At 44.4% G+C, this 13,997-nt stretch overlaps 1 protein-coding gene across 1 annotated transcript in view; it reads left to right on the top strand.

The window, feature by feature from the left end:
- The first annotated feature begins 831 nt into the window (after positions 1 to 831).
- LOC139381074 (CDC42 effector protein (Rho GTPase binding) 1a) overlaps positions 832 to 13,997 on the top strand; it is a 20,407-nt gene continuing 7,241 nt past the window's right edge. Inside the window, exons 1-2 of the mRNA XM_071124301.1 lie at positions 832 to 1,025; positions 5,576 to 8,556. Of these exons, the coding sequence (XP_070980402.1) occupies positions 8,097 to 8,556 (460 nt within the window). The 5' untranslated portion in view covers positions 832 to 1,025; positions 5,576 to 8,096. The remainder of the gene's footprint in view (positions 1,026 to 5,575; positions 8,557 to 13,997) is intronic.

Here is a 13,997-nt window from a genome sequence, read left to right as displayed (position 1 = left end):
CACTGTAACAGCCTTGCCAGAAGCTGGGAATGTTAACTATTTAGCAGCCAGGACATGAAATGCTTTGAAGACCACCTGAGGACACTTCCTGTTGATAAGGATGTAGTATCCCGTTGAACAGGTCAGCACACACTGTACATAGATTTTTTTATATTTTTCTTTTATTTTGTGTTATTGACTGTACGTTTGTTTATGTGTAACTCTGTGTTGTTGTTTTTGTCGCACTGCTTTGCTTCATCTTGGCCAGGTCGCAGTTGTAAATGAGAACTTGTTCTCAACTGGCCTACCTGGTTAAATAAAGGTGAAATAAATCAAATCAAATAAATAAAAAATGGGCTTTGGATGCCTCTGTGGTGCTTTCTAAAGAGATATTGGAAATCAGTTTCATTACTCTGTGCCATGAAAATTGAATGAAGAATTAAATAAATAAATCATATAATCTATAAATACATTAATCTGTTGGTGTTTAAGACGTCACAGACTGAGGATAGAGACAGGTTTGTGGGCAGAATGGTTTAATTTTACATCAGGCTTGTGACACATGAGGGTTTTAAACGGTAAGTATAGTCAGGTCAATTGATAACTCGTTTTGGGAGATGTAGCCTGCCCACTACAGCTTCAGGTGTACAGGTGTCTTTCCTATATGATGGGACATATAAAGATGAATCACACTGTAAACGAACCCTTAAAAACGTTTGCTCATTGGGGCTATATTTTGGAATATGTCTTGCAGTTAGAGAAGCGTGCTCGTTCATACAGTATATTCCCCTTGCATGTTCTTTGCTGCTGATTCGACGATGGCCACGTCAGTTTTTGACTAGCCCGCCCCTTATTCACCGATACTCTGTTGAAGCTGACTGCACTAGCTAGCTGCGTTGTGCAGCTACGAGACCGGCCACAAGAAGACACAGTACTTTATGATACATTCTGAATTATAAATACGGATTTTGTGGGTTATCATAAAAAAACTACTGGCATTTAATCGTGTCCTATCTGTGTCAATGTCTCTTAGCCTACTTGCCCAGGTAAGTTTTTCTTTGCGCTCAACTTTTTGTTTTGTTTATGCAGTTTACCATTTCATTCGGCTATTTGTTTAAGTATGAAGGCTATTCATTAACCTTCTATAAATGTAATCTCGCAAATATCCATAGACTCACTGTGTCAAATGAAAGTAAAGTATGGAGTAAAGTTGTTTTGGTTTGTTTAAATTGTTTAATGTTACCTAAATGTCTATTCACAATCAAGTCATCATATTTTATATCTGGAACTATGTATGCAGTCTATGTATACGGTCCTATGGTCCTGTAGCCTAACTTTAGCCTAACATGCACATATGTTATTGTGGGAAAAGTGTCTTGGGTCTGTCCATAGATCATTTGTCATGAAACATAATCTGGCCTGCAGTATATTTTAGGGTTGCTTGTGTTGCAATATATAACAGGTCTATGCTTAGGTCTTATCAGATCAACAATATTGTCCACAAATTATATGCATTATAAACTGGGTGTTTCAAGCCCTGGATGCTGATTGGCTGAAAGCCCTGGTATATCAGATCATATACCACCGGTATGACAAAATGTTTAGTTTTACTGCTCTAATTACGTTGGTAATCAGTTTATAATAGCAATAAGGCACCTCTGTTATTACACTGTTGCATAGGGGGACCCACTAACTGACATGTCAACACATTAATGATGCAGCCTCTCCAAATGTCAAGGGTAGCAACACTACTTAAAACAAAGGTCTCATTACTCTGACCTCATTAGGGAGATCACCCAATATAATTGATTGGAGAGCTTGTTAGCTTCACAGCTAACTCATGAAACACTAGATGGAATCAGGCAGATCAATGGAGAGGGTAGGCTCTGTGGTAACATGTTTGTTACTCGATAGCAATGTGCTCTTGGTGCTTAGCTTGCAACACCAGGCAGGTCTATAATTGATCTATTCAGTAGACCTGTTTAAACCATCACATGCCTCTATAGATGTTTGGTTTTCAGTTTTAGCCAGGCGCCGGTCTTACTTGTGCATATTGGACCCAAAAGACAGAGCAAACACCTCAAATCTGAATCTGATGAGGTATTCCTTACAAGTTGGCTTTGTCCAATGAGATCCCTTTATTTGAACCCTGGCCAATTGTACCTGTGCCCCACATTCCTCCCATGTGATCCCTTTGGCAGAGAGAAGGGTAAAGAGGGGTGGTTGGAGAGAGAGAGAAGGGTAAAGAGGGGTGGTTGGAGAGAGAGAGAAGGGTAAAGAGGGGTGGTTGGAGAGAGAGAGAAGGGTAAAGAGGGGTGGATGGAGAGAGAGAGAAGGGTAAAGAGGGGTGGTTGGAGAGAGAGAGAAGGGTAACGAGGGGTGGTTAGAGAGCGAGAGAAAGAAGGGTAAAGAGTGGGGGTTGGAGAGAGAGAGAAGGGTAAAGAGTGGGGGTTGGAGAGAGAGAGAAGGGTAAAGAGTGGGGGTTGGAGAGAGAGAGAGGGGTAAAGAGGGGGTTAGAGAGAGAGAAAGAAGGGTAAAGAGGGGGGTTGGAGAGAGAGAGAGAGACAGAGAAAGAAGGGTAAAGAGGGGGGTTGGAGAGAGAGAGAGAGAGAGAGACAGAGAAAGAAGGGTAAAGAGGGGGGTTGGAGAGAGAGAGAGAGAGAGAGAGAGAAAGAAGGGTAAAGAGGGGGGGTTGGAGAGAGAGAGAGAGAAACAAGGGTAAAGACGGGGGGGTTGGAGAGAGAGAGAAACAAGGGTAAAGAGGGGTGGTTGGAGAGAGAGAGAGAGAAAGAAGGGTAAAGAGGGGGGTTGGAGAGAGAGAGAGAGAAAGAAGGGTAAAGAGGGGGGGGGGTTGGAGAGAGAGAGAAACAAGGGTAAAGAGGGGTGGTTAGAGAGAGAGAGAGAAAGAAGGGTAAAGAGTGGGGGTTGGAGAGAGAGAGAAGGGTAAAGAGGGGGGGTTGGAGAAAGAGAGACGGGTAAAGAGGGGGGTTGGAGAGATAGAGAAGGGTAAAGAGGGGGGTTGGAGAGAGAGAGAGAGAAGGGTAAAGAGGGGGGTTGGAGAGAGAGAGAGAAAGAAGGGTAAAGAGTGGGGTTGGAGAGAGAGAGAGAAAGAAGGGTAAAGAGTGGGGTTGGAGAGAGAGAGAGAAAGAAGGGTAAAGAGTGGGGGTTGGAGAGAGAGAAGGGTGAAGAGGGGGGGTTGGAGAGAGAGAGAGAATGGTAAAGAGGGGGGGTTGAAGAGCGAGAGAAACAAGGGTAAAGGGGGGGGGGGGTGTTGGAGAGAGAGAAACAAGGGTAAAGAGGTTGGGTTGGAGAGAGAGAAAGAAGGGTAAAGAGGGGGGTTGGAGAGAGAGAGAAGGGTAAAGAGGGTTGGTTAGAGAGAGAGAGAGAGAGAAAGAAGGGTAAAGAGGGGTGGTTGGAGAGAGAGAGAGAAGGGTAAAGAGGGAGGTTGGAGAGAGAGAGAGAAGGGTAAAGAGTGGGGGTTCGAGAGAGAGAGAAGGGTAAAGAGTGGGGGTTGGAGAGAGAGAGAGAGCGAGAGAGAGAGAAAGAAGGGTAAAGAGGGGTGGTTGGAGAGAGAGAGAGAAGGGTAAAGAGTGGGGTTGGAGAGAGAGAGAGAAGGGTAAAGAGGTTGGTTGGAGAGAGAGAGAGAAGGGTAAAGAGGGGGGTTGGAGAGAGAGAGAGAAAGAAGGGTAAAGAGGGGGGTTGGAGAGAGAGAGAGAAGGGTAAAGAGGGGGGTTGGAGAGAGAGAGAGAGAAGGGTAGAGAGTGGGGGTTGGAGAGAGAGAGAAATAAGGGTAAAGAGAGGGGGTTGGAGAGAGAGAGAGAAGGGTAAAGAGGGGGGGGGGGTTGGAGAGAGAGAGAGAAACAAGGGTAAAGAGGGGGGGTTGGAGAGAGAGAGAGAAACAAGGGTAAAGAGGGGGGTTGGAGAGAGAGAGAGAAGGGTAAAGGGGGGGGGGGGTTGGAGAGAGAGAGAGAGAAACAAGGGTAAAGAGGGGGGGTTGGAGAGAGAGAGAGAGAGAGAAACAAGGGTAAAGAGGGGGGTTGGAGAGAGAGAGAGAGAGAAGGGTAAAGAGGGGGGTTGGAGAGAGAGAAAGACGAGTAAAGAGTGGGGGTTGGAGAGAGAGAAAGAAGTGTAAAGTGTGGGGGTTGGAGAGAGAGAGAGAAGGGTAAAGAGGGGGGGGGTGGAGAGAGATTAAAGGAAGCTATGGATGTTTGTTGAAGAAGCAAAAATGTTTTCTTAGTTTAGGAGAAGTGTTGCTCTCTTTTCCTTGGATTCAAATAGAGCAACAGCTAAGAGGAATGTAAGGTAATTGGATGTCGCAGGGGGAGTGAAGAAATGCAGTCTTATCTTGTATGTTTGTTCACCTGGTTAAGTTAGTGAGGGAGGGACTTAAAAAAGGGACTGGAGTTTGGCAAGGAGGAGATGGGTCAAATGAACACTGGTTGGGATACCTGACAAGTCATTGTTCTGTATAAAATCCTGACTCATTCAATCAATTAAATTAGAGATAACTGAGAGTACAGTATCTCTCCAGCAGGTTCGTGTTTTTTGTCATCTTGTTCTGGGGGAGCCCTAAACCTAACCCTAACCTTAACCCTGACCCGAACCACACTCATAACCTTAATGGCTAACCTTAACCTTAAATGAAGAGAAAAGCACATTTATGTTTTCATACATTTTTACCATATAGCCAATTTTTTATTTGCCGCTTGCCCATCTAGCAGAAATCGCTCAGTTCTGTCTACAGGGCAAGATTCATGACAATAAACACCAACCCGCATCTCTCCAGTCTTTTGATCTAGCTGTGTGTTTTTGCATGTGTGTTTGTGTGTCTGTGCGTGTATCTCTCCAAACCCTGAGAACTTGATCCAGTACAGTAACACAGCCAGCTAGTCTCAGACCTGAAGGTGGTTTGGTTCTCCTTGTCTGTCTCTGATGTGATGTGATGGAGAGAGAGAGAGAGGCCAGAGATGTTGCTCCCAGGAATCTGTTCACGCACACAACTCCTATTAGAGCCGGGCTTCTCTGGTTTACATCTAGGGTGCATCCCAAATGGAACCCTATTCACTACAGAGTGCAATCCTTTTGACCAGAGGCCTATGGGCCTATGGGCTCTGTTCAAAAGTAGGGACTAGGGTGCCATTTGGCACGCCACCATACCATACCTCACATGCCAGGCAGTGAACATCTACCATGCCTCAGCTTGGCTCACAGGCATGGCAGATACATGGTGGAGGAGGAATGAATGGATGGGTCTGTGGTGTAGCCTAAAGCACAGATGTTCAGGAAACCCCCTGAATACTTCGCTTGTATCATTTTGGCCTTTTTGAAATTTGTTTAGAAATGTTGAGCCAGTTGAATTACTGTCAAAACAGAAACTATTGTAGCAGTTACTACTTGGGTAGTGGCAGGAAAACAGACTAGAGTAGAAAAAGGAGTGGAAAATTTGGTGAATACACAAAATTGACCGTACCAGCTGCACTCCAAACACCAGATGATTTATGTTTCACTATATTCCTGTGTGTGCCTTGCCCATGCACCAGGTACCATGACCTACCATATATAACTCCCTGTCTCCCCCTCTCTATCTCTCCCACAGCAGACGACATGTTTTCAGCGAGGCCAAGTTTGCTTCCCAGATCCTGATAACCAGTGGAGATCAGGCCTGGAAGAGAGAACCAGCACAGACCCATAGAGAGGGAGGTCAGAGCCAGGACAGAGCCCAGGATAAGAAAGGCCAAAAAGAGGGAGTCTGGACGGTCGGACGAGGGCAAGAAGAGATCCAGGGATTAGGGGCTAATCCAGGCCACAACCAATCCCCAGAGAAGTCCACCCTTTTTGCTTCTGAAAACACAGACAGCCGCCCGGATTACTGCATTAAAACGTATTACCTTTTAGAGACTTAACATAACAGGGTTTGGTTTCAGCCCTGCTCAGATGCCTGGATATGCGTACCTCTGAAAACAAATGACCAGAAGGAGAGGAGGAGGAGGACAGGGCAGGGGGGAGATGCTGGGACATATAGGAGACATATAGGAGACGTATAGGAGACGTATAGGAGACGTATAAGAGACATAAGAGACGTATAGGAGACATATAGGAGACGTATAAGAGACGTATAGGAGTTGTATAGGAGACATATAGGAGACGTATAGGAGCGTGCCTTATAGACGGGTGGGGATAAACCTCTGTGCTACAGCTGTGTCTGCAGGAGTCAAACCAAAGGTCAACTAAGTGGCCCTCTATCTCTCTCTTTCCAAGCCCCTTCGAGTCTGGTAAGGACAGACTCGACCCCCACTGAGCGTGGGCCAAAGATCCTCCGACTGAAACAGGATTACAGTAGAGCAGAGCTCCAGGCCCTTCTGTTAGTAAAGTATGATGGGGTCAAGATACCTCTCCTCCTCTTGAAATACATGATTGAAACTGAGGAGTGTCTGCTTCATATTCACACACAGGCTGAGAAGGGCATGATTGCTTTCGCCTCTGCGGCTCACAGTCACACAGGAGGGTTAGTAAGAGATGTTGAGGTAGTGGCGTGAACTCTGACTGTATAAAGTCTGGTTATGACTGTCTGGTTAGTGCTCTCTAGAGGTTCAACATCACACCTAATAGAAGTCTGGTGAGTAAACCCCTGGTACTGCTCTCTCTCCTCTGGTCTGTGGTGTGAGGTGTGCTTCCTCCCTCTGCTGCTCCCAGCTGCCCCTCTTAAAACGCCAGCCAGTCGAGACCTAGAGAGAACCTGGGACTGTAGTTAGGAGCAAATTGAAAGTCTGCTTTAACCGTGACGCAATTCCATTCAGAGGTCTGTTCCAAGTCATTAATAAAGCCAGGCTATTGTGCGTGGGAGGGCCTCGGCAGTGGAAAGCACTTAAAAGAACCAGAAGACCTTGTCAGTGTACTCTAGAATATGAAAATATTTCGGAAAGCGATATCCATTACTCCACTGGTTAAAGAGAACACAGGAAAATGATTTGCCCGTCTCCTGCCAGCGTTGACCCACTGGTGTATTTTGTGCAATTAAAGTCAGATAAGTGATTTTCTTCGCTGACTTTTGTCAGTATTTTGTGCATTTTTGGCCCTGTGTTTTTATCTGCTGGAACAAACTTGGCATGTTTGTATACGAGGTTTCTGCTGCTGGTGAAATCCGTTTGAAGTGCTGAATGAGGGTCCCTACCCTGCTCTTAAAGACGGATAAAACAAGTATTTCAGTGAAATATGACGTGATATGATTAATTAGCCCTCACGTTGTAGCAAGACACAGGACGAGAGAGAATCAAAATACCCTGAATCTCCCAGAAAAACCAGACTGACGTTTAATTTGTTCACGAGAGCAGCGACAGGAGAGTTACTGTGGTCTAAATTTAGAAAGTTCCAGAACAATGGACTTTGGAACCCGGAACGTTGATGTCTAACAGAAGGGCAGGGTCTGTAGAAAAAGCTGATCCAGTTACTTTCTAACTGAATGTTCCAGTTAGGGAAGTGTTCTGCCAGACCCCTACCTGGTTCTATGTCAATACACCAAATCAATCTCTAGCAAAGAAAGTCCCCTCAGAATACCTAGACTGTTGTTATAGCTGAATTTGAGCCTCTCCTAGATGGAGAGTCAAATACATTTTTTTTGCTTCATTTTAATAAATGGTTCCAGTGTACAACCGCAGGAGGGATATTTGCAGCTTCTTCCCGAGCTGATGTTTTATAAACCCAAAGCCCAAAAGAACTGTCGAGCCCAGCGTCTCTGACCACACTCAAACTGAAGGCGGATTCCAGGAACTGAACGGCATACTTTTCTCCTCCATTTCTCTCCACTTAATCCAACTCGATATGGATGACAACAAACAGCAGCAAATGGGACTGAAATTGCAAACAGCACATGATAACAAGAGAATACAATAGATTTCTCCATTACTGAGGTTGACCCTACAAAACCTGATGTTGAAATTCTATTCAAAACGATCACAATCATTACTTTTGAGACACACAATCCCCCTGGGAGCATTTCTAAAGCAACTCTCCAGTAACAGTTTCTCCAAAGATATTTGAAACAAAATTTTCATCCCATTTTTTAGAGGACTTAAAGGGATTTTTGTCATTTTTAGAAGACCGTACCCTTGGCCATCACCATGAACCTGGGGAAGATCCCTGGGCTGAAGGGCCTGGTGGCCGGCTCTCAGGGGAAACGTCGTTTCAAAGGTGACCTCACCCTGGACATGATCAGTCCGCCGCTGGGGGACTTCCAACATACCATGCACGTGGGCCGCGGAGGGGACGTGTTCGGGGACACCTCGTTCCTCAGCAACCATGGGGGGGCCACCAACAGAAACGGGGATGCTGATTCTGTCACAAGCCCTGACAACAAGATTGGGGCGTTCTTCTCTCGGACCCTCCGGCGTGTTCGGAAGACACCAGAGCGTCCCAGGGGAGGATCCAAGGACCTGTCCCCGCCACCCCCTCCCATATCCCCCATTATCAAGAATGCAGTGTCCCTCCCCCGACTGGATGTGGATTCACCAAACGGGTGCCCTGCTAAAAACCTCTTCCCCGCCTCTCCTACCTCCCTGGAGGAGACCACTTATGGTTATGGTGAGTCTTACTGTACACCTACATTCACACACACACCTATGCATATACACACACATATATATGTACATACACATTCACACACACACACACAGTCACACTCACACGTACACATACACACACAATTCACACTCACATACAAACACACATTCACACACACTCACATAAACATACACACATTCAGATACATTTGGGGCGGCAGGTAGCTTAGTGGTTAGAGCGTTGGGCCAGTAACTGAAAGGTTGCTGGATCGAATCCCCGAGCTGATAAGGTAAAAACTGTTCCCCGGTAGGTATTGTAAATAAGAATTTGTTCTTAACTGACTTGCCAAGTTAAATAAAGGTAAAATAAATATACACATATATTGAGATACACATTCACACACTGTATGCACGCATCCACACAATAAGTGAACATGCAACTGTACCTGTGGAGGCTTGTAGTAGCTCCTGGACCTAAGGTCTTGGCTTTAGCTCAGCAGGCTAACACAGTCTTGTTGCATGCAAGAGACTTGGATTTGATACATGGTCAGAAGCAGTCAGAAGCAGAAGCAGTAGCTGCCAGTAGCTGCCATTGGACAAGCTGTAAAAACGAGCCACAGATTTTCCACAGCTGTCATGATGAATCACCTTGGTTCATACACAACAACCCTCAGCAGCTTGTTGTGTGATAAGAGAGAGCCACGCCAGACATGACTGTGCTGCTATGTCTGGTCTGAGGCCCAGTGTGACTGACATTAGTTTTTACAATCACTTTGGCACTCATTTCAGAACCTTGTGGTAATTTTTTAAAACTCTAGACACAAAACGGTCATCACTTGTAACACAGGATGTCCAATGTTCAAAACATTGCATTGTGCATTCATATCTTTAAAGAAACCTTGCACTTGCAGAATCATTGGTTCAAATAACTAATTTATCATGAAATACTATACTATTTAGATTACCCACACACAAGATACCGATAGTTTCACTGTGTAGTTGTTCGTACAATCATTAAATATTGTAGTACAAAATATGTGATACATGTTTCATTATGGTTCTACACGTAAATACATCACTGTAAAAGGACTAGTAAAGAGAGTACTACAGACAGTGGAATCATTGAACAAAATCTGAAATGTATTGATGAAATACAATAAAATCACAACATAGGTATCTTTGAATCAAAGCAAAAATAATTAGCTACAAAGAAAAAAAAACTACAGTAAAATGTCAACAGCAGTGTTCCTCACCTGGCTTACTGTAAAAAGCAAAACAAAGGATTGATTATTGTACTTCTATATTTCCCATCAACCTTGTCTTATCCACACTACGATGGATATTTTCATTAGCCAAACATCTTGGGAAGAATCTTCGGGCCTGGCGAATCCAGGCCTGACACTGGTCTGCCGTGATGTCATTGCATGGTGAATCCAGGCCTGACACTGGTCTGCCGTGATGTCATTGCATGGTGAATCCAGGCCTGACACTGGTCTGCCGTGATGTCATTGCATGGTGAATCCAGGCCTGACACTGGTCTGCCGTGATGTCATTGCATGGTGAATCCAGGCCTGACACTGGTCTGCCGTGATGTCATTGCATGGTGAATCCAGGCCTGACACTGGTCTGCCGTGATGTCATTGCATGGTGAATCCAGGCCTGACACTGGTCTGCCGTGATGTCATTGTATGGTGAATCCAGGCCTGACACTGGTCTGCTGTGATGTCATTGCATGGTGAATCCAGGCCTGACACTGGTCTGCAGTGATGTCATTGTATGGTGAATCCAGGCCTGACACTGGTCTGCCGTGATGTCATTGCATGGTGAATCCAGGCCTGACACTGGTCTGCCGTGATGTCATTGCATGCGTCATCCATAGCCTGGAGAAGGGTGGCTTGTTCCTGAGGGCGCCTATCATATACCTTCCACCTCCATGTGGAGAAAAATTCCTTAATCGGGTTAAGGAAAGGAGAGCATGGGGGTAAGTACAGGATGGTAAATTGTGGATGGGCCTGAAACCATGCTTGCACCCTTTGAGCATGGTGAAACCTGACATTATCCCACACAATGACATAGGTCACGCCATCAACTCTACAGACCTGATTTAGCTCATCAAGGAAGGTTACAAGGAGAGCTGCATTATATGATCCAATATATCTTCCGATATAGCCGCACACATGGTGATGTTGGCCCCACGCTGTCCAGGTACTTGGATGGTTGCCTGCTGGCCAATGAAATTCCGACCTCTTCTCGTCTTGGCCAGGTTGAAGCCTGCCTCATCCAAAAAGAGGAATTTGGGATGCTTTTCATCAGCATCCAGCTCCATCACCCTCTAAAAATACATTTTGGAAAGAGAATTACTGATGTAGATGTAGACTTTTTATGGAATTTTTCATAACAGGCATCTTGAAACTGAACATACTCAGTCCTCAGTTGCTTCACTGTCTGCATTTCTTTCAAAAGGCACATGGTATAGTTGTTTTAGAGACACCTGGTGCCTTTTCAGCATGCGTGCAATAGTTGTTCAACAATGTGGAAGCCATAAGTTTGCCAAGTCCTCATTGTCCAAGATGTGCTGCCGAATTTATGTAAGGCGAATATAATTTCTGTCCCGAACCAAATTGAGCACAGCCTACTCTTGTTGGTCAGTCAGAATTTTGCCTCTGCCTCACCTATTTGGCCTAGTCGCAATTCTGCAAGGAAAAGTACAGTGAGAACACATTTAGTCACATCACCTATTCTGTGGTACATATTGGCATGCAGTATACAGTCATTTGACAATTGAGAGTAGTCTAATGTTTAGTACATGCTGAAGACTTACCGGTTCTCATTGCGGAAAGTTCTGATGATTGAGGCCACGGTTGATCTTCTGAGGTTTGGTTGAATCATTGTAGCTGCCTCAAGCATTGTCCTGCAATGATTTACGACATGGTCTACAACTGTTGCTCGGATTTCATTGCTGCCGCTGCCTTGTCCTCTACCACATTCCCACACATCTCTTAAACGAGGCCCACGACCACCTCTCAGAAGAGGTGCTTGTCCCCTGCCATTCCTTTGACCACCACGTCCTCCCACTGCTTGACCTCAATTGTGACCTGGATCACCTGCCGGCTCCGTGTTATCGCTATGTTGTTGTAGGTGGATACCACTCATTTCCCTATATTCTCGTACCACAATGTGAAATCAATCATCAGTAACGAGTTGGCAGTATTGGAATAGCAATTACTTTATTAGGTACACCTGCATGTTAACGCAAATAGCCTGCTCCTTCAAACAGTGAATCATGTGACTGCCTGCAACTCATTATATAGAGTATATAGAGTAGAGCGCTTTAGTTGATGTTTGACTAAACATCAGAACGGGCAAGCTCCGTAATCTAAGCAACTTTGATCGTGGTATGATTGTTGGTGCCACACATGGTGGTTCCAGCATCTCAGAAACAGCTGCCCTCCTGGGATTTTTACGCACTAAAGTCTCTAACAGAGAATGGTGCGATAAACAAAACACATTCAGTGAGCGGCAGTTCTGTGGGAAAAATACCTTGTTAATGAGAGAGGTCAGAGGAGAATGTCCAGACTTATTCAAGCTAACAGAAAGGCCAAAAATGCTCAAATAACAGCATTTAAAACAGTGGTGTGCAGAAGGGCATCTCTTAACGTATAACACCGTGAATAATTCAGGCTGTTATGGAGGCAAAAGGGGGTCCTACCCAGTACTAGATAGGTGTACCTAATAAAGTGGCCGGTGAGTGTACAGTAATGTCAAATCTGAAAACATGGCCTGGAAAAGTGGTACATGGGACCATAGAAACAGCGTCTGATAAAGAATGATGATGAAATATTACATCCATAGATAATTTAGTCCAATTGGTTCATGTTCCACAGTAATTGGTGTCAGTGGATCTCATTATCCTGAAACTTTCATGATCTGAACATGTAATATTGTTCATCAGTTTCCATAAAACTTTGCATTCAGAGTCATGCAACAGTTGCTTATCATTTTGAGCAGTTGTATCAATTGATAGTTGGATCATTGTAATGAAATTAATAGACAGTCATCTCAGATGTAATGTGTGAATTGCATTTTGAAATGGTAATACTTTGATGGTAAGTTGTCATTTTGAACAGGTGATTTTAGTGCAATGAACAAATGATCTTAGCTTTATGTGTATTGTGTCCAAGCAATTGGAAATTGCTTGTGAGTTTTGTGTCTAGAGTTTAGAAAAAAGGTTCTGAAATTAGTGCCAAAGTGATGTTAAAAAACTGTAATACCCTCATGTCTCACGGTGGCTATGAAAAACTCCCTAGAAAGGCCAGAACCTAGGAAGAAACCTAGAGAGGAACCAGGCTATGAGGGCTGGTGTTCAAATGTTCATAAATGACCAGCAGGGTCAGATAATAATAATCACAGTGGTTGTCGAGGGTGCAACAAGTCAGCACCTCAGGAGTAAATGTCAGTTGGCTTTTCAAAGCTGATCATTGACAGTATCTCTACCACTCCTGCTGTCTCTAGAGAGTTGAAAAGAGAGAGAGAGAGAGAGAGAGAGAAAAAAAAACTTTAATTCACACAGGACACCGCATAAGCACTACACGATCAAGGGGAGACCTCTCCCCGGCATGAGCTTCCCAAGGACAGCACGTTCAAATCAAAACAGCATCAACAAAGTTAGCAGCTAGCAGTAAAGCTAGCTAGCACTTCAATCGATCTAAAAGTTCTAAAGTAAGTGCTACATGATCAAGGGATAGTACTGTGTGTAGTATAGTATTCTACAGTATACAAAAAAGTATATAGTAAGCACTACACTACAGGGATACTACAGTATGGGGTATAGGATTCTACAGTATACTATAGAATTATATTGTAAGTACTATAGTTTTCTATACTGCCCTACCAAGCAGAAAGGCAGGACCTGCTCATTTGGTCAAAAATGAGTTAATGTCATTTCGCTACATTAAATACATTTAATCATGTGGACAAGTATCCTGCCTCTATTGTGTTTTGGAGATAATGAGGGGTCATTTTTAGCAGTAACTGTACTAGATTACTGTGAAACCAAGGTAAAAAAAAATCTATTTTTCTCAGTTCCACGCAATGAGCAGTTACTGCCTTTTTGCTTGGTAGGGCAGTATAGTAAACTATAGTATTTTTTATGTGGGTATGCAGTCGTTTCTTAACGTACCTTGCATCTAGTTGGTTTCCAGTAGGCCATGAGAGCACTAGTGTGTGACAGGTCATGTGAGTGATCTGGCCTGAGAACAACATGCCTAAGAGGTGATGTCTAACTCAAGAGATAGAGCTTGTGTTTGAAACTGGCAGAAGACTCATCACTCTTTGATTACATAGTTTACACTGCCCTCTGTTGGTGATGGGAGAGCATCTATGGAAGTATCTTTCTGAATTCTCCACTTACCTTCCCAGCAGAAACTGAGCATAGTCCACTTTACTTCCCAGGAGAGACTGAGC

Source organism: Oncorhynchus clarkii, chromosome 23, assembly GCF_045791955.1.
Source record: "Oncorhynchus clarkii lewisi isolate Uvic-CL-2024 chromosome 23, UVic_Ocla_1.0, whole genome shotgun sequence".
Classification (NCBI taxonomy): domain Eukaryota; kingdom Metazoa; phylum Chordata; class Actinopteri; order Salmoniformes; family Salmonidae; genus Oncorhynchus; species Oncorhynchus clarkii.
This window is presented reverse-complemented; position numbering and strand designations above follow the sequence as displayed.